This window comes from Cupressus sempervirens, chromosome 9 (genome assembly GCF_028749045.1).
Source record: "Cupressus sempervirens isolate cs-2001-9-10 chromosome 9, ASM2874904v1, whole genome shotgun sequence".
Classification (NCBI taxonomy): Eukaryota; Viridiplantae; Streptophyta; class Pinopsida; order Cupressales; family Cupressaceae; genus Cupressus; species Cupressus sempervirens.
In genome coordinates, this window is record NC_143126.1 from 262,099,292 (window position 1) to 262,118,086 (window position 18,795).

An 18,795-nucleotide genomic window follows, 5' to 3' on the forward strand; every position below is an offset into this window, starting at 1 on the left:
TTTTAATAATTTTTCTTCCAAAATTATCCGTTGGTGTACAGCCTAGAAACAAGTTTTGATGGACATTGGGGCAATAAAATTATCGTCCACTTGAATGTAAAATGGCCACTGAATGGATATAAAGATCCATGTACTCCATCTCAGAGGAAAGATTTGTTGCATATGGAACACGAAATCCTCTAAACTGACTGAAGGCTGAGATCACCACCAGGGAAGCCCAAGAGATGATATCCAAGCTATGCAAATTTTGTTTTCTGAGAGCCACCCGCGGTACAGCGGTGAATTGGCATGGCTTCCTTTGGGGAGGTCATTAGTTCAACTTCAAACCTCGCATTGTCAATATAAAAAAAAAAATTTAAATTTTCTACATTCCACACCCTCAGACAGAGCTAAAGCTAAAAAACTCATTTTAATGATTTTTTCCATTAAAAAAATTCTAGTGGGTTTTAGAAATTTTTCCTTAAAATTTATCTGTTGGATTTTAATAATTTTTCCTCCAAAATTATCCGTTGGGTTTTAATAAGTTTTTCTTGAAAAATAATCTGTTGTGTTTTACCATTCTATTTCCTTTGATCCATGTCTCGGATTTTCTTTTCTAGTTTTTCCCGATTTTCACCTCAAAAATTCTGGCTTCTTACAGTCTGTATTGAATTGTAGTACTCCGACAATAGTTCTAGGTGTATCATCTTGCAGTCTGTTTTGGGGCATAGAACACGTCCAAAAGGGTTTGGCAATTTTCCTCAAATTTGTGGTTTCAAATTCATCCTGGTATCTCTGGCTTAGAGGGACTATAGTTTTGTTACCCAACATCAGATTGAGTGGCTTCTTGGTCATTAACATTTTGTAGATCCAGGGAGGGTCTCAACTGCAACAAAATGTTCTGAAAAATTTGTGACCAGAAGACAGCAGTGAGACAAGGACCCTTAAGAGAGGATATTAGAATATTGCAATGTTTCTTTAACGGTCATCTTAGATAGTCGTTAGTTTATCAACTAGTTTATACTTTCCTCTTTAGTTCACGATTTTTTTTTAGAAACATCACCTTTCTAAATCGTGATAAGGAGCTTTCATCTTCTTTGTTTAATACAACATTGATTTAACATAACAGTTTCAAGGTTCATAAGCTCACGACTGATTGGATGTCGATGCCATGCAAAAGTAGACATTGAATTTGCAGAAATATTACCAAGAGTATTTTTTAACACAACCAATTCAGGCTAAATACAGAATTGATATTCTGCAAGAATTCATATGCTAGGTAGAGAGTAACAGGGATACAAAAGATATGGTAAATGAATAACTGTGGAGCATGATATTATAGAGCTTGTTAAAATTGCATAATTGGGTCCTTTTGCTAGGAGAGACTTCCCAGACACTTGATCAAGTCTCAGTGAGAGAACTCCATAAGCCAAGAAAATGTAAAATTGCAGAGTATGTGCTGACTACTCAGTTGGCATTAATGCTGTAAGTTCAGTGGTAAGGTCTATTTCTGCACAGTAACAGAAACTTTTACTGTATAGAAAAATTAATGTTTGTATCTTTATAAGTGTTAAATAGCAAACCAATTGAAAAAACAAAATGGTGTGCCAAAACAGACCCCCAGCAAGGATATGAAACGTATATTTGTACTCTTTCTGTTACTCGCTTTTCAGCTGCAATCTCTCCAAACAGGTTTCCAATAACATTAAAGTTTTAAACGCAAATACTGGTGTACTGAATGGTACAGCCCATCTGGTGAAAAGGGATGAGTTGTTTTGACACTAATGTCATGCCAGCAAATGGACTGCAGAAATCAAATGAAAAAATGAAACAAAGTACATATTATCAACATAAAATAGTTGTTCAGTTTCTAGTATATCTAGGTAATAACAATTAAATGATTATTAGAAACCTTCATTGTCTACACCAAAGGATTAGTGTTACATCCTGCCAATCCACAAACGTGGTGAAACCAATGTCTGTGTTGCCCATTTTGACAACTTTTCCAATGTATTTGGCACCTTAATTTGTTGACGCATAAAGTGGAATTGTAATAAGAATGAGACCAACACCTAAGGTAGAATTTCTCCAACACCGTGTGCAAGAATACGTGCAAATTCCTAAGTGTCTCATATGCAAACAACCATGAAATGCATTATCCTAAGTAAGCTTAACTAAAGTGAAGTGCATTATCCCATGATTCGTAGTTACTCTCAGTAAAAGTTATTACAACAAGACTGCAATACCCAAGACTGCATCCATGATGCACTTCTCACATGACAAAATGAGATCAATAGATTCTTACAACCCCACAATGCACTCAACTAAATCCCCCCCACAACACAAAAAAAAAAAATTTGCTTTTAGTACTTTATATCTAAGATACCAATGCGCCTAGGGATTTGTCGGATGTTGGTGCGGATGCTTCCTAATGTGTCGATGTGTTTGGAGTTCGCACAAATGTTGGCATGAAGCGTTATCTCTGCCTACAGATGCGCAAGGGATGCTTCTAAGAGCATTCAGAGAGAATTTGGGCACATCTGGAGAGCATCCAAACTTTTTGAGCACCTAGTCACTTGAGTGACTTTATAAAACATGTATCAATTGATTTTTTATTATATTTTTGCTCCTTTTTGCCCCAAAACCCTAAAAGAAGCCACTCATTGCTCATTTTTCTCATTTTGTTTGAGGTTGGGCTCTCTTCTCATTTGATCGCCATTTTGGCATTTTGAAACCAAGGTCATTATTATTGAAGAGGATCATTTGTAGGGTGTCTAATAGCTTCTACAAAGGACGTCTAAGCATCTAAGATAAGCATTTGATCCATTTCATGGATTTTTTTGAGATGTTCATGAATTTTTCAAGTTTTTTTCTTTTTTTGGAAGAAAAGAAGGAACAAGTTCAGCTATCTTTTTTTAGTATTCTTTTATCATATATTTGCACTTGTATGTTTGATGCTCATAGTTTATTTAAATATTTCTAATTTAATTTATTATTTTCATATTAGATTCATAGTTTGTTTCGTGCAAGAATGGCCACTACTAGTAGTCAAAGTTCAGCAGCAGGGCAAGGTGAACAAAGTGATAACTTCAATATTGTTGTGGCATCTCCATTATGGAGACACACCACAAGATTATCACAAGTTCCAAGAGGTGGGTCATACATTTGGAAATGCCAATATATGTCATAGTAAACCATTCAACAGCTCATATTCTTGGCTCAAAGCTCATTTACGGGCCCTATTGATAAAGGAATAGCATTGTGCAAGAGAAGCAAAGATTGAAAAAGGATCAACTATGCACAATTAGCCGGATTTATAAAAGAACAAGAAGTTCTTGATCGTTTAGTGAGCAAATCAAAAACAAGTTTGTATTAACCTTCATCCACAAAGAGCAAAGTGAACATGCCACCGATCATGTTGCATCCTCCAAACATTCATTCTTGGAAGTGGGAGAGGAAGATGAAGAAATAGAAGTTATTACCTGCAAAAGAGGTCTGTTTAATCAAGCATTCAAAATGGAAGCAAGAGAGCTTGTTGATGAAGCAATTGTACATTGTCTTATGCCAATGGTCTTCCTTTCAATTTGGTAAGATCAGCATAAGGCAGCCATCCTTAAAGTGCCAGCTGATTACATTAGCCCTGGTTTGAAAAGGCGCGTATTACTCTTTTGCAAAAAGAAAAGATTTCTAAAGACAAAGCTCTTCAACCAATTAAGACATCTTGGAAAACTTCAAGTATAACTATTGTGTTTGATGGACGGAAAGACACAAGAAACCGACCATTGATTAATGTGCTTGCAATGTCCCCCAAAGGGGCAATATTTTTTAGGGTGATTGATTGTTAAGGATAATTTAAGGATTCACAATTCATTTCTAGCATTCTCATTGAGGCAATAGAGATGGTGTGCGATGAGAATGTGGTCCGGCTCGTCATCAACAATGCCAAGAATTGTAGGGGTATAGGTGCTTTGGTTGAGTCTCAATATGACCATATTTTTTAGACGCCATGCACCGTATGCTCTCTCAACTTGGTCATGCAACAAATTGGCACCCAAATAGATTGGGCAAAGAAAATATAACAAGAGGGAGAGGAGATACAAATGTTTGTGACAAACCACCACATGTCACAATACATATTCAAATCATTCTCCAAGTTGGAGTTGTTGAAGGTAAATTTAAAATTGTAATTAGTTAGTTTCATTTATTAATTTATTTTGAATAAGTTTTGTATTCATGTTCAATTATCAAATTATTACCTGTTTATAACTTTGCTTTATATTTGTTGTCATATAGTCAACTTTCTTAGGTTGTTGAGACTAGATTTGCATCTAATATTGTTGTTATGAGACAACTCCTCAAGGTGCGAACGACATTGAGCCAAATGGTTACTTGTAACCAATGGAGTGTATGGAAGGCTTCAAATTCAAAGAGAGCCTTGAAGGTCAAGGGTATGGTCTTGGATGAGCATTGGTGGACTCGTGTGCAATTTGTATTGGATTTCACTGAGCCTATCATGACTATGCTATGCTTTGCTGATACAGATGCACCTTGCTTGGGGGATGTGTGCAATGGCATGGACACCATGGTAGAATAAGTAAAGCTTTCCATACGAGCACATGAGACTAACCCCATAGAATGTGAAGCCTTGTGCAATAAAGTGGAGGCAATCATTCATCATCATTGGGAGAAGATGACTACCCCATTGCACCTCCTTGCATATGCCTTTTCTCCAAGGTACTATAACCAGGAAATATTTGCTATGCCGGATAGAGTTGCACCATATGCAAATGAAAAAGTTGCTACTGTGTGCTACACTGCATTTGCAAGACTTTTTCCAAATGATGAAATGCACAAAAAGGTAATGCTAGAATTTGGGCTATTTGCTTCAGGATCAAAACTTAATCCATATGCAATAAAGGACCGAAATGACATGGGATCTATCACATGGTGGTACATGTATGATCAACCATTCAAAAATCTACAACCTCTTGCAATCAAGATCCTCTCACAAGTAAGTTTTCATTTATTTTTTATTTAAAAATTGTATTCTACAATTTAGTGTTTAACATTCTTAAATTTGCTTTTCATTTTTATGTTTAATTTTATTAACACTATCCAGGTTGCAAGTTCTGCTGCTGCTGAATGGAATTGGAGTACAAACTCCTATATCCATTCAGTGAAGCGCAACAAGTTGTGCTCAAAGAAAGCTGAGGACTTGGTTTATATACATACCAACTTGCGTCTTTTGTCACGTAAGGAGGATGGATACAAGAAACGGTCAAACAAGCTTTGGGATGTAGCCCCTAAATGTGCATGCATGGATGCAACAATTCAAGATCTTACTGCGATGACAAATGATGAGGTTGATAAGATCATGGCACGTGCATCTAGCATAACTGGAACCATGTTTGGTCCAAATAAACTTGCAAGTCTTACAGCAAAAGGAGATGATGAGAAAGTGGATTCTTTTGAGAATCCTTATGATTCTAATTGACTGAATTTGATTTGTGAATCTTGACCCTTGACTCTTGATTGATCAACATTGAACTATGAACTATGTTTTGATTTTGTAATTCGAATTGCATTGGAATCTTGAACTTGAGTAATTTACTAATTAGACATTACTGTTATTTCAATTTGAACTATCAATGGTGAAGTATCATGCTATGGAATGGTTTATTTTTGCATATTTCTTGCATTTCTTTGTATACATAAATAATAGTATACATACATACATACATATATATGGACGCAGCCAAATGCATCCAAAATCCCAAAAATAAATCCATGCATCAACATCAGAATCAGCATCAGTAACTTCGCTTTATATTATAGTGCATGTACAATTGTCACTTGCCAAGCAAGAGCTAAGTGGTCTTCTGATTTTGATAATTAGTTCCTTATTCAGGCCAATCAGACTCAAAATAATATTTCGAAAGATCAAAATTGAAATCCTGGCAATATAACGATCATAAAGGGCCAAAATTGACCCAAAACTGAAAGTGATATTTTTGCCTAAACAATGTTGTAAATTGATAGCAGATTTGGAAAGAAGACAAAATATTATACATTTTTTAAATTTTTTAAAAAAAAATTAAAATATGTTTGTATGATCCTAAACTGCAATCCCTGAGGGGGTTGCCCAAAACCTTTATCCCACATTCGTCCTACAAGAAGATATTTTACTCTTTATATACACAATTGCATAATAACATTAACAAAGCATAGTCAAAACTTGCACATAAGCTACAAACCTATGTTTGATGTCGGTTGATGATAGTGCAAGTAGAGCACTAATTTGGCCGAGTTGACTGCTCCATTTGTCAAGTGGTTATTGGATGTACACTGTTGATGAGTAAATATATTGGCATCGTGTGTTAGGTTGTTATTTGCCCTTTGTGTGGTCTAGTCCAAGCCTCTCATGGAGCACCTTTTCCCTTGTTGCATCTTAGGACTAAATATCCCACATGCACAGGATATGTGTATTTATCATTGTTTATATGTGAATGCTTTGAATGTATAGAACAAACAACTGTGGCATGGCAGATCTGAACGTTTTTGTCAATAGAGTACTACAACGCTACGAGGAGCAAAAGGGTACATGCAAGTGTTGGTGATTTCGACTCATGATAAACTGGCCCAACTTTGAGTGGGTTTGCATCTCTTTGCCCACCTATATGTAAAGGCGCTCACATGTTAAGAATAGCCATTTTTTATGTCAAAGTCCCAGACTGTGAGTTGCCAGAGCTAAGACTCTGGTTTGTTATACGGTTTAGGAGCTCTGTCTCTATATATATGTGACATTCTGACAAACACAACCGGAAAGTCTGTGTACCCAAAACTTTTGAAACAATACAGAGACAGATAAAACACAGATTCAAAAATAAAAATTGTTTTTTGTTTATTTTTCAGAAAAAAATCATACCATCTATGCAGAATGAGTAATACAAACCAATTTGTGAAAAAAATTGCTTCTGATTTCACTTTTGCCTAATATAAGCAAATTTAGAGTCAATTTATTGAAACAACCTCCCAAATGCAATGGTGAGGTCAGCTCTTGCTCTAGACTCTCCCATAAATTGTTGCTCCTCAGATCTAAATACAAGACCTCCAACAAATGATCTCTCCAAATAGGCAGCGCAATGGCAGTTCAATGGCTATGATACCACATGAGAATTGTTTGATGCAGTGAAAGAATTTGCCTAAGGCAATAGACCAAGATCTAGAAGGTCAAAGAATAGCACAAGAGAAATAAAATGGTATAATTTACTGACTCAATAATAGTAAATGAGCTAACTAAACTCAACTGATATACAATATAGATGTGTTAACTTATATAGGCAAGGCATGACAACTAGAAGTAAGAGATAATTTATCACCCACACTAGGTGGAATCACATGTCCACGAAAGGTGGATCATCCTCCGTTGTACAATGAAGTATGTGCAAACATGTGGAGCAATGTGAGGTTGATAATGTTATAAGTGCACTAAAGGTGTATCTCACATATAAAGTGGAAATATGATAACAAATAGATCACCACCTAAAGTGGAATTTCTCCTACACCATGTGCAATAATAGGTGCAAATTCCTAAGTGTCTTGTGTGCAAAATACTATGAAATGCATAGATTCTCAAATGTTAGGCCATGATATTTTTGGACAGCTTCTCTTGTTACCCTCTCCTATTGGTTCAGCAAGATTTGCACTTACCCAAGCCCAAAAAGGTATGCAGGATCCAAATCTGAATCTCAAACATTATAATTCACATAACACTTAGAACTCAAAAATACCAAAACAAAAAACATAATACTGTTCAGTTGTAAAGGGAGAAAATATAACACTAAAAACAACTAACCTTGTCCAGGACAAGCAAGGACTAGTTATCAAGACAACAGATAAAAGGTGCGAAGTATAGTTTGATTAAAACACTGTACGCTTCAGTCACTTCAAAGTGCATTAAAACACTCCATTCTCCAATACAACTTACCATATAGCACACAGAATCTGTGTACACACATTGGCTGAATCAATATTGAAGTACAGCTGCGAACTTAGCACACCAATCTCATCATGCAACCTATGAATTCTTATTATGCCGTGTACACATGCTCATCATGTATATATTATATTTCAATATTATCAGATTTCCTCTGAGTTTCAATGGTAGCAAAACAAGGAGACACAATGATATGGTTTTAGTGACAATAAAAAAATACAAATGACAAATTACAGGATCCAAATCTGAATCTTAATGCTATAATTTACACAATATCTAGAGCTTAAAAATGCCAAATAAGTTACAAAAACAGCAAATATGAGATTAAAACAACATAGAACTTCTTTATACAAGACAAGCAAGAAATAGTTATCAAGATAAAAGATAAAATGTGAAGTATTGTTTGAACAAAAACCTGCATGCTTCAACCACTTGAAAGTGCAATATAACACTCTAATACAACTCACCGTAACACAGAATCTGCATACGCACATTGGCTCAATCAATATTGAAGTACAACAGCAAATTTAACACCCCATTCTCAACTTGATACCTATAAATTCACATCATGCCATGTACACATGCTTATCACGCATATATTATATTTCAATAATATCAAAATTTCTCTGAGTTTCAACGGTGGACAGTTGAGGGCACCCAAGGATTCGTTTCAGTCACAATAAAAAAAGTCTAGATTTCGGGAATGTCAACAGAATGCTATTAAAAAATTATATAAGAATTTTATATGATAAAGTAGTACCAAGAAATTTTGAAAAAAGCTGCAATATATCATTCACATCAATGATATGAGTAAAAGAACACTAAAATTATGCAGAGGATTGAACGAATTGAAATTTTGACGATAAATGATCCAATGAAAATATATATTAAGATCTCATTAAAACAATTTGATATATCAATGATCGTTCCTTACAATGTAAATATGTGCAGAGGTATTCGGTATTGATAACCGATAACTAATAACTGGCCAGCAGTTATGTATTACACCAACATCGCCCCCTCTCTTAAAGTTTACATAGAAAAAACATGCTGATTACATAGTTTGAATACATATTTTGCGAAAATGCTCTTTTGAAGTAACAAATCCTGAGCGTCGCAAGGCTCCATCAAGTTGTCGTGTGACCCTCAGAAAGGTGTAGCTTCAAGCTGTGTTCTTAAGCCACAAAGTCTTGAATTATTCAACAATGATTCCCAAGAGATATGATAGATCTCTATCATTGTCTAGTGACCACAAAAGGGTATAATTCTCAATCGTATACATTGAAGCTCACTTGACAACAATCCATATTGAACGCAATATCAAGTCCCAAACCTATCTCCAAAATGAAGCTTCACAAAACATGTATTCTTCGTATTTATCAGCATCAAAAAGTAAACCAAAATAGAAAATCAAAAACTTCAAAAACAATTCTCATGCAGAGCACCATCCCAAAGCGAGAAGTTGACTTGAGATGATGGAAGTTCCTCCATCCTTTGATGTCGCCAACCTTCGGATATGAAGGTTCAAAGCACAAAATAAGGATTGATAGGAGAATCAACAATTTCTCCATCATCTAATGTATTTGCATCTTCAATGCAAGCAACATTGCCATCTTCATCAGATTGCTTTTTAAATTTTCCTTTAAGAATATCACTAGCTCTAGTTTTGCAAATCCATGTTGTGTGGCCCTTTTTCTTGCAATAAAAACATTTATAGTCTCTTTTCTTCTTGTTTGACCATTTTTTTAGTACTTTGTGAGTATAATGCCTTGTCAATTAAATCATCTTCTTCTATAACTTCTTTTGTCCTCTTTTCTTCTACTATAAGGGCTGAATCATATCCTCTAAAGTTTGTGAAGTGATTTGTCTGGGTGTAAAAACAACATTACTATATTTGAAAGATAGGCTATTTAATAGGATAGCCATAGCATCATAGTCATCAACAAGAGCCTTAACATCTGCAACTTGCCTAATGGGAGATCTCAGGTTATTAATATGATTTGACATTGTGATACTATTCTCCATTCTAAAGCTAAACAATTGGAGTTTCAAAGAAAACTTTGCGTTGACAGCTTTTACCCCAAATATCAGCAGAAAATTTATCTAAATCTATATGATGAAGTTCAGAATCTGCAATAGCAAGACCAATAATAGCCTTGGCCTTATCATCTCTAGTATTCCACTCCAACAATGAAATGGACACCCCTGAATGTCCCAAAAAACTAAACCAAATTGCTGAAAGGAATTATGTCAAACAGTTTGCATTCAACCTCTTATTTCTCCGTTTAATGTTTTAAACCCCTTATAACTCCAGAAATCAAACGTTTATTTGTTTGTTGTGTTTTGTGCATGGAATTGGTATCATACAACATAAACAAGAAAGAAACTACAATAATATGCAAAGTGGAAATGAACTGCTGCCAATAAAATGTTATTTTCAAAATTCATAAAACCAAATACATGGCAGATTTATCAACTCACTAATTACTTCAGCATTATTGACATAATACTCCAGCCCATGCTTTCGAACTTACTGCTACAGTGCCACGTGAATAGTGCCGCATGAACAGTGCTGCTACAGTACTTTGTCCTTCAATCAGTCCACTACCTTCGTAATATCATTCCTTCAAAGCGGCATAAGCGTCGGACAAGTAGTGAAGAAGATATGAGCAAAATACCAAATCTGCCTGTAACTGGAAATGCAACTAAACTGCCTGATAATGAAGCCGATAACAAAGAATTCCAAAGGCCAAACCCCAAGGGAATGACGTCTAGAATGTTACAAGAGAGGATAAACGTACTCAAATGCCAAGAACGGGGCTGCAACTCACACACCAATTTCTTCTCATATTCAACCTGTCTAATGAAGCCACAAATGCTTCCTTTTATTCTATTTCCAAGGGTCCGCTCAACTCATATGGGCAATGTGGGATAAAAGATGTGTAATATATAAAACATATATTAAAATACCCCTTATGTCTCCCTTGGGTACACATCCCCATAAAATAAATATTGAAGTAACACTTTAATATTCTACAATTAAATTAGACGTTACTTTAATAAACCTTCAGGCATTAAAATGTATTAGCAATCGGACTTCGAATAATGCGAGTGATAGCTCATCGGAAAGCTGTAACCGAGGAGTATCAAATCCAATCACCAAAATTGACCTGCACTGTGTCCTGCCGACTTACTAAAAATAGTAAGTATGCTTGAAACTAAGTAAATCAACTTCGTTTTGGCCCAAACTGGAAATGACTAGACCAAAACACTCCAGGATCCCATTAAACCCTTCATTAGCCCTCGGGACCATGTAGAACAAGGCTAATGCACACACACTTGGTCAACTGCTAACATGGGGACATTACAAACAGTTTATTTGCATCTGTAGGTGGTTTTTCATCGCCACTCACTATTCCCCATAGATTTTTATGCATTAATTGCATTTGTATTTTCATTCTCCATGTATGAAAATTGAGACCTGAATATTTATCTAGTGCAATGTCTATTACAAACTTAGAAAAGCATCAAATGGTATAGTTTCTAACTGAACTCTTGTAAGGAAATAGACTGTTACATGTCCCTAAGAGCCCATATTCAGATCTGATTCATTCACAAGCCTATCTGATCCCTTCATGACTCTAACTTCATGGCTTTCTCAACACTCAACAACTTCATTTCAATTACAAATCTTTCTACATTTCAATAAGAATTTCAAATTCAAAGCAGGGCTATTTAATTTCATCGATAGTGAAATGTATACCTTCACAAAAGTTGCTGCAGACACTGATGAATAGTAGCGTGGCTATATGATTACAAATCTCTCAGCAAACTATTCTTCCATCTTCTCAAGACATCACAACAGCACAGAATGTCAAACCACAGGCCTTTTCCAAGAATTTACACAAGCTATTTGCTCTGCTCCTTAGCATTTTTATTGGTCTTGATTTGAAAGCACGACAGTTTCTGCTATTCCTCAGGTGGGCTGGGCAGGTTTCTTACCTCACACAGGCTCCCTTCTATAGTTTCCTATTTTCTCAACCAAACCATTGTTTCATCTGCAACACTAGCCTCGTTACAACACTCTGATACCAAATGAGAGCTCATTAATAACAATTCTAATGATTGTTCCATACAATATAAATAGTGTGCAGAGGTATTCGGTATTGATAACTGATAACTAATAACTGGCGAGCAGTTATGTGTATATATTGATAATATTCAACAAGGTCAAGAAACAAAGTACAAATTACAAAGTTCCACAAAAAGACAATGGCTAACCAGTATGCATTCAAGAAGGCATGAAAATGTATGCATCAATAACTGGTAAAACGGAGAAGTGGAGAAATGATCCATCAGCCCTTAAAAAGGGAAAATAAAGGGTGCCAATTGTTTCATTTGAACTTCAAGAGATTTCAGGTTATCCCTTGTGACAGCAACTAGATAACATATATTTATTAATGTCCAACAAAAAACCACAAAGGGTCAAAGGGACTACAAAGTACAACAAAGAGGAGGCATGTCTATAGCAGACACCAAATAGTGCCCTAAAAAAAAAGCAACGGAAGAAATAAAAGCAAAAACAACAGAGGGATCCAAAGGAAAAGAAACCCACCCAAACCAAATTAAGGGTTCTAGACAACTATGAAGAAATTCCAACCGAAGGATAGGAAATAGGACCACTAGGAGCCTTGGGTCGCCTCAAGTGATCCTAGAAGAAGTATTGTTGTAAAGAGGAGATCATCCTAGGCCTCATAGATCTAGAATAAGGGGCAAGACCAAGCTAGCGCTTTGTAAGACTTGTGAAGAAGGAAGTAATAAGTTGGCAGGGTGGAGGCATCGTGGACTGTTGGTACTAGAGTGCGTAATCTCGAAGCCTAAGGGCTTCCTAAAAGTATAGTGTGGAACCTCTAGTCTATATATCTAAAAAAGGTGGAGAGTGACTATGCCTCCCTAACGAGGCAGTAATACCTCCCTTTGATCTCGTGGTATAAAGGACAATGAAAAAGAAGTGCTCCTCAAACTCAACCTCACTAATACTGCAAAGAGAACAAATCTTTGCACTCTATCAATAAGATGTTCGGTCTCATGACAGAGCCAATGCCAACCTGCTCTGAAGGAGCCAAGGGGGAATCCGAAGGAAATGAGACCAGTGGTGGGATAAGTACAAAAGGCAGACAATGGGTATGTCCTTCAACTCCAAAAAGTTTTGTGTAAAAGGCCATCTTGGGTGAAGGCCTCTATAGGGGTTTACCAAAAAGAGTGTGAAAGAATTGCCTATAAATGTCATCTCTAATGCATCTATTCAGCTCCTAGCAAGGAGGAAGAAGATGGAGGTTGCATCAAGAGAGTATTAAAAGGGACGTAGGCAGTCCATCTCAATCCCAATAGACCCAAGAAGGGTCATATTCTTAACAAACCAACTGTGAGGTCAACCAGACGAAACAACTGAAGCAATAAGACTCTGAAGAACAATAATAAAGGTAAGGGTATTTGTGGAGCCTCTCACCCAAATTAGCAAAGCCTCAAAAGCGGTGAAGGTACCTAACTAGATCAAAGATGGCCTCAAGTGTAAAGGGGTGCACTCAAAACTCTGAGAGAATAATATTTTGTGGGATGGATTGCTTCCATCAAATAATGCACTGGAGGAGGAGAATCTGAACCCACTCAACAGAGACCAATCAAAATCCAACAAAGAGGGGTCCCGAACCACTGATCCATACAAAACAGTAAGCTTGATAAGTGTATCCATATGTGTCATCTTAGACAAAGTGTCTAGAAAATGGCGCTAGAAGCATTGTCTCTCTAGAAGGGCCAACAAACTAAGTCCCTTATTAATTTGCAACAGAAGGGTTGGTCTCATGGTAAAACAGGACCCAATGAACTTGACCCCCAGATGTGTGGATGAGGAGATCTCCACCTCCAAACCCCCAAAGAAGAAATGGAGGTGAGAGGTATTGAGAACAATGAAGACCATCACCCCGATCTTCCCCAAATTAACTGTTAGTTGTTGCAGCTTGCAAAAAGATGCAAGATTGTCTAGCTGTCTTTGCAACCCCTTCAAAGAGAAGGATTGAAGAATGATATCATCTGCAAAAAGAATAATAGAGATTGGAACCTGGTGAAGAAGGCAACTATCGCCTAGAAGAGTATGGTCCTGAAAATGTTGCTCCAACTTGTCAATGTACATACCAAAAAGGGTAGGTTTCAAGGGGCACTCCTGCTTAATGCCCCAACTATACTCCTAATGACATCTGAAAACCCAAAAGGGGTCTTGAGAAGTCCCAAAGCCATCTCGTAGTGTCTCATGATAGCCGCCAAAAGAGTATCTCAAATACCGATATCCCAAAGCCACTGAAAAAGGGTTGTCCCAAGCAAAATCAAAGGCCTTACAAAAATCCACAAAGCAACACTACACCTTCAAGGGCAATGACACCTCCTCAATAATGCCCTGAAGAGTCAAGATGCAATCCATAGTCTAATTATCCCGTTTGAAACTAGCTTACCCCTTGGCCACGATGTGACGATGATCCAACTCTCTCAACAGAAGAATATGAAGAGTCATTGCATACAAATTGGAGGTGTGCCCAACCATAATGGTCCTATAATTATTGGAGTCTGATGCAAGGATCGTCTTGTAAATTGGATGGATGATGTAGTGTGACCAAGAAGGTGGGAAACCCATGGAAACATGGTTGAAAAGATCAATCAAATAAGACCCTAAAACTATGAGGTACTGTTTAAAGAACTCGACCTAAAAGCCCTCCTTGTCGGTCACCCTAGTAGAGAACTAGGAGAAAAGAGAATTGTATCTAACCAAGTATACAATGTATATGTTTAATGGTTCCTAACCATGGAAAAGAGAACTATGCCCTTTCTCCAATGCCCACAACTTGTTCTATCACCCAAGAGATACCTATGTCAATATTTCTGAATAGAATGTCATGTATTCTTTTCCCAAAGTGGTTGAGACCAACCCATGCACTCTTTTCTAACAACTTTACATTACATTATTCAATTTAATTAAGTTTTAATTAATCCCCTATATTAAAAAGATCATTCTACAGTCTTTTTATATTGTTTACACTTCAGATTAAAGTTTCATAATAAAACTTTAGAGTTTAAAACATTCTAGTATGCTTTTTCATTTTTCATTTTTTTGTATTCACAGTCCATAGGGATGTTCTAATGTCCCTCACACAACCAAGGATGCCCAGGCATGCAATAAGCCATCTCAAGGACAATTAAGCGCATGTGCCAAACCATGGAAACACCCCTAATTTTTTAATTTTGTTTCTTCTATTCATAACCCACAAATATGCCCTAACACCCCAAGACAACAATGGATTGTTCAAGTCCCAAGTCATGTCGGTGACAATTGGGCACCCTTGAACATCCCCAAATTGGGAATAGTTCCCAGACACATCTACTGAGTTTTCTACTCAACAAGATGTCCCGATCCCACTGTCCTTGACATATTTGAGATGCAATGTTTGTTGACCCCTATATATTTGGGCAGCAAGGAGACATTTCACTCATCTCACGATCCCTAAGATGTCCAAGATATAGGGTCTAAAGTCAACAACACATCCCTATAAGCCCTAGTACATTATTTTTATACTTTCGCCTACAGGCCACTAAAATTCACATTAATTTACCAATTTAACTAAAATGTTTCCTATTATGTCCTGAGCCAAAAACAATTCCGACATTCTCCCCCTCAAAAAAAGGCATTTTTCTAACATATAATTCTCATATTACCAGCTAGAAATTAGGCATATACTAGGTTTTATTTTTACTACAGGCATTCTAAAGAATAAACCATAGATTATATACCTTCTCCTTGAATAAACTTGGAGTATGAGTTTTCAAAGCAAAAGAAAACAGAAAAAGGAATGCAATCAAACAGACAGAAATCTGTCTCACATTTGTCAAATTTCCAAAATGAAAAGAATGGCACATATATGCTTACTTCAAGGAATCCAATCAAACAGACAGAAATGTGTCTCGCATTTGTCAAATTTCCAAAATGAAAAGAATGGCACATATATGCTTACTTCTTGTACATTTCTCTAGCACAACTTAACCCCTTATTTTGAAGAACCCAATCCAAAGCAGTGGATGCAAGGGAAGCTCCTGCATATCCCCCACCACTACCAGAAAATACCTTTGCAAGGATGTTCAAAATCTGGTCAAAATAATCACTACGACTTGAAAAAAATTCCATTGCCTGCATCAGGATTAATTAACAATGTTATAAATATGTCCAAGACATGTGAAAAAAATTGTGCTCAACATTTTCATGATGGACTAGAACTAGATGAGAAGAGAACTAGAAATGTGCTTGAACACTAAGTGCAACATTTGCTTCACTTATCCTTTTGCCATTTAAATTCCCAAAGTACAGAATTCATAGGAAGCTCTACATTAAAATAAGAAAATAAAAAAATTGTTCACAGAAATCAATATGCAATTTTAGTTTTCTAAGTAGGTATCTTTATGCATAGAGATATATAACAGCATATACAATATAATAATATAAAAAATAGATGTTCCTTAAAGCATTTGCTCTTACATGGAAATAGGTTTTGGAATTTAAAAAGAATGATCCGCATGGATAGCATTAGCTGCAAAAACAAGAGTCAATACAACTGATATCCATTCAAATTAAACACGATTCATGTTAACTGCCAAATATTAAGTTTTCAGGGCTAAATGTTTGAAGCAAAGATAAAATTATCACAAGATATATACGGAATAAGTCAATTTATTGCAATAAAATTTGCTGGGAAAGAAGTAACATTGTTTTTGCGCCAAAACATATCAGAAAAACTTTTAAAATATCACAGATATTTTAGGAACTTATCAGTGATAAATCTCTGTTTTATCACAATAAGTTTGAAACTTATCACCCCAGCCTGCTAACACAGCAACAGCCTAGAAAAGCACAAAACATAAAAGTTTTTGATTGCCAAAACAGATGTGGAAAGCAGAGACAGGGTTAGGAGAGAGTTGGTCATTTGTAGTGTTCTCAAGCAATCTCTTGTAGATTTGAAGCATATTCGAAGAGATTTTCAAGCGAATTCAGATTCACAAATAAGTTTTCAAATCTCTTTTTCTATATTTTTTGTAATCATTTTGTCCTATATCAGTTGTATATGTATGTTTATACAAACTCTATAATACCATTTCCAATGTACTCTACTCATTTTAGAGCATAATGAACAAAATCTAACATCAGTTTTTAGCAATTTTTGCAAAAATTTGCATAATTTCTCAAGAATTTCATATTTTCTTAAAAATTTATAACCTGACACTTACTTTTCATTTTTCCCTTTCAAGTTTCAGCTCTCTTTAAACTTACTTAAAGATTTAAACTAATTTAGTTTGCTTCTAAATTTCTTTATTAAATTTATAAATTTGTGCCTCCAATTTATATGTGTAGGTTGATTCTTCATTAAAATGGCAAATAGGGATTCCTCTAGAACTGAGTCAATTACAGGGTCTGTCAGTGACCCAATAGATGCATGTCCATCTGGATATGCAGGCACGTGCCCTAAAGGGCCTAAAGTCAAGGCATGTAAATATGCTTTTGAAAGACCCAAATATAATACTCTGATATGCATAAAATGTGAAAAACTAATTAGTGGAGGCATAATTCGTTTGAAATACCATCTTGGAGGGATCACAAAGAATGATACAAGGGTTTGTCAGCTCACCACAGATGAAGTAAAGAGAGAGATAAATGCCTTACCACCCAAGAAGAGAAAAAGTTGCAAAGGGAAAGGGCAAAATTGGCCATGAGGGCAGCCATTTCTAAATCACAAGTATATCACATTGTCTCCTTTTCAAGAATAATTTATTATTTTCTAATCACCATTATTAGTTTGGAATTTGCTAAAACAATGATCATAACGAAATAATGTGGTTATGACAAGGCATCCCAGTCAGCCTTGAAGAAGAAGGAGAGGCAGTTGGGGGCATAATGGGCTCTCTCATGGCCGACAGATCCGTAAGTCTACCACCCCCTCAACCACCACTCTCACTGGTTCTAGTAGACCACCATCGTCTATGTCAAACACATCTTCTATAGATAGTTTTTTTGTGCACAAAAACACACCTGGAGCATACCATTACGAAAGGCTACTAGGTGGAACAACGATGTGCATTGACAAGTTGAAATTCAATCTATCGATTTCTACTATTTTAACATCCCCTTCAATGTTGCAAAAAAGTCCCTATTGGCTGAACTTTGTGATGCAAATGACTGTGGTAGGAAAGGGCTATAAGGCACCTACTCCTGCAGTTTTGAGTAGGAGGTTAGTTCACTTGTTTTAATTTTTAAATGTTAACAATTTTACGATTTACTTATTTTTGTTGGATGTTGTACTTAATGTTAATTTTACTCTGTGCTTGTCGGTCCCTCAAAGATGATGTTTCTAGAGTCAGAGATGTGGTAGAGGACCAAAAATTACAATGGAAAGAATTTGGCTGCACCATTCTAGATGGATGGATAGATGGAAGAATTTGTTCCATTGTCAATTTTTTGGTTTCTTACAAGGATCAAGTGGTCTTTATGAATCTTTGGATGCTTCCAACAAGGTAAAGACAATTAAAACTTTGGCCCTAATGTTAGAGCAAGTTGCCATGGAGGTGGGAATTAATAATGTAATAATGTGGTGCAAATCATAACCAACAATACAGTGGTATATGTGGCAGCACGTAGAATCCTCCAAGATAATTATACCACATTTTTGGTCTCCTTGTGCAACACATGTCCTTGAACTTATTTTGGTGGACATGGGAAATTGGATTGGGTG

The 18,795-nt window shown here is 36.1% G+C and overlaps 1 protein-coding gene across 2 annotated transcripts in view; it reads right to left on the minus strand.

Moving 5' to 3' along the window:
* The window catches only part of LOC149538453 (U3 small nucleolar RNA-associated-like protein), a 61,955-nt gene that overhangs the window by 3,189 nt on the left and 39,971 nt on the right, over positions 1-18,795 (minus strand). For both annotated transcript variants that reach the window (XR_016356060.1, XM_089799779.1), the window contains exon 4: positions 16,033-16,205. Coding sequence is in view for 1 of the 2 variants with exons in the window: in XM_089799779.1 (XP_089655905.1) it covers positions 16,033-16,205 (173 nt within the window). In the remaining variant the exon portion in view is untranslated. The remainder of the gene's footprint in view (positions 1-16,032; positions 16,206-18,795) is intronic.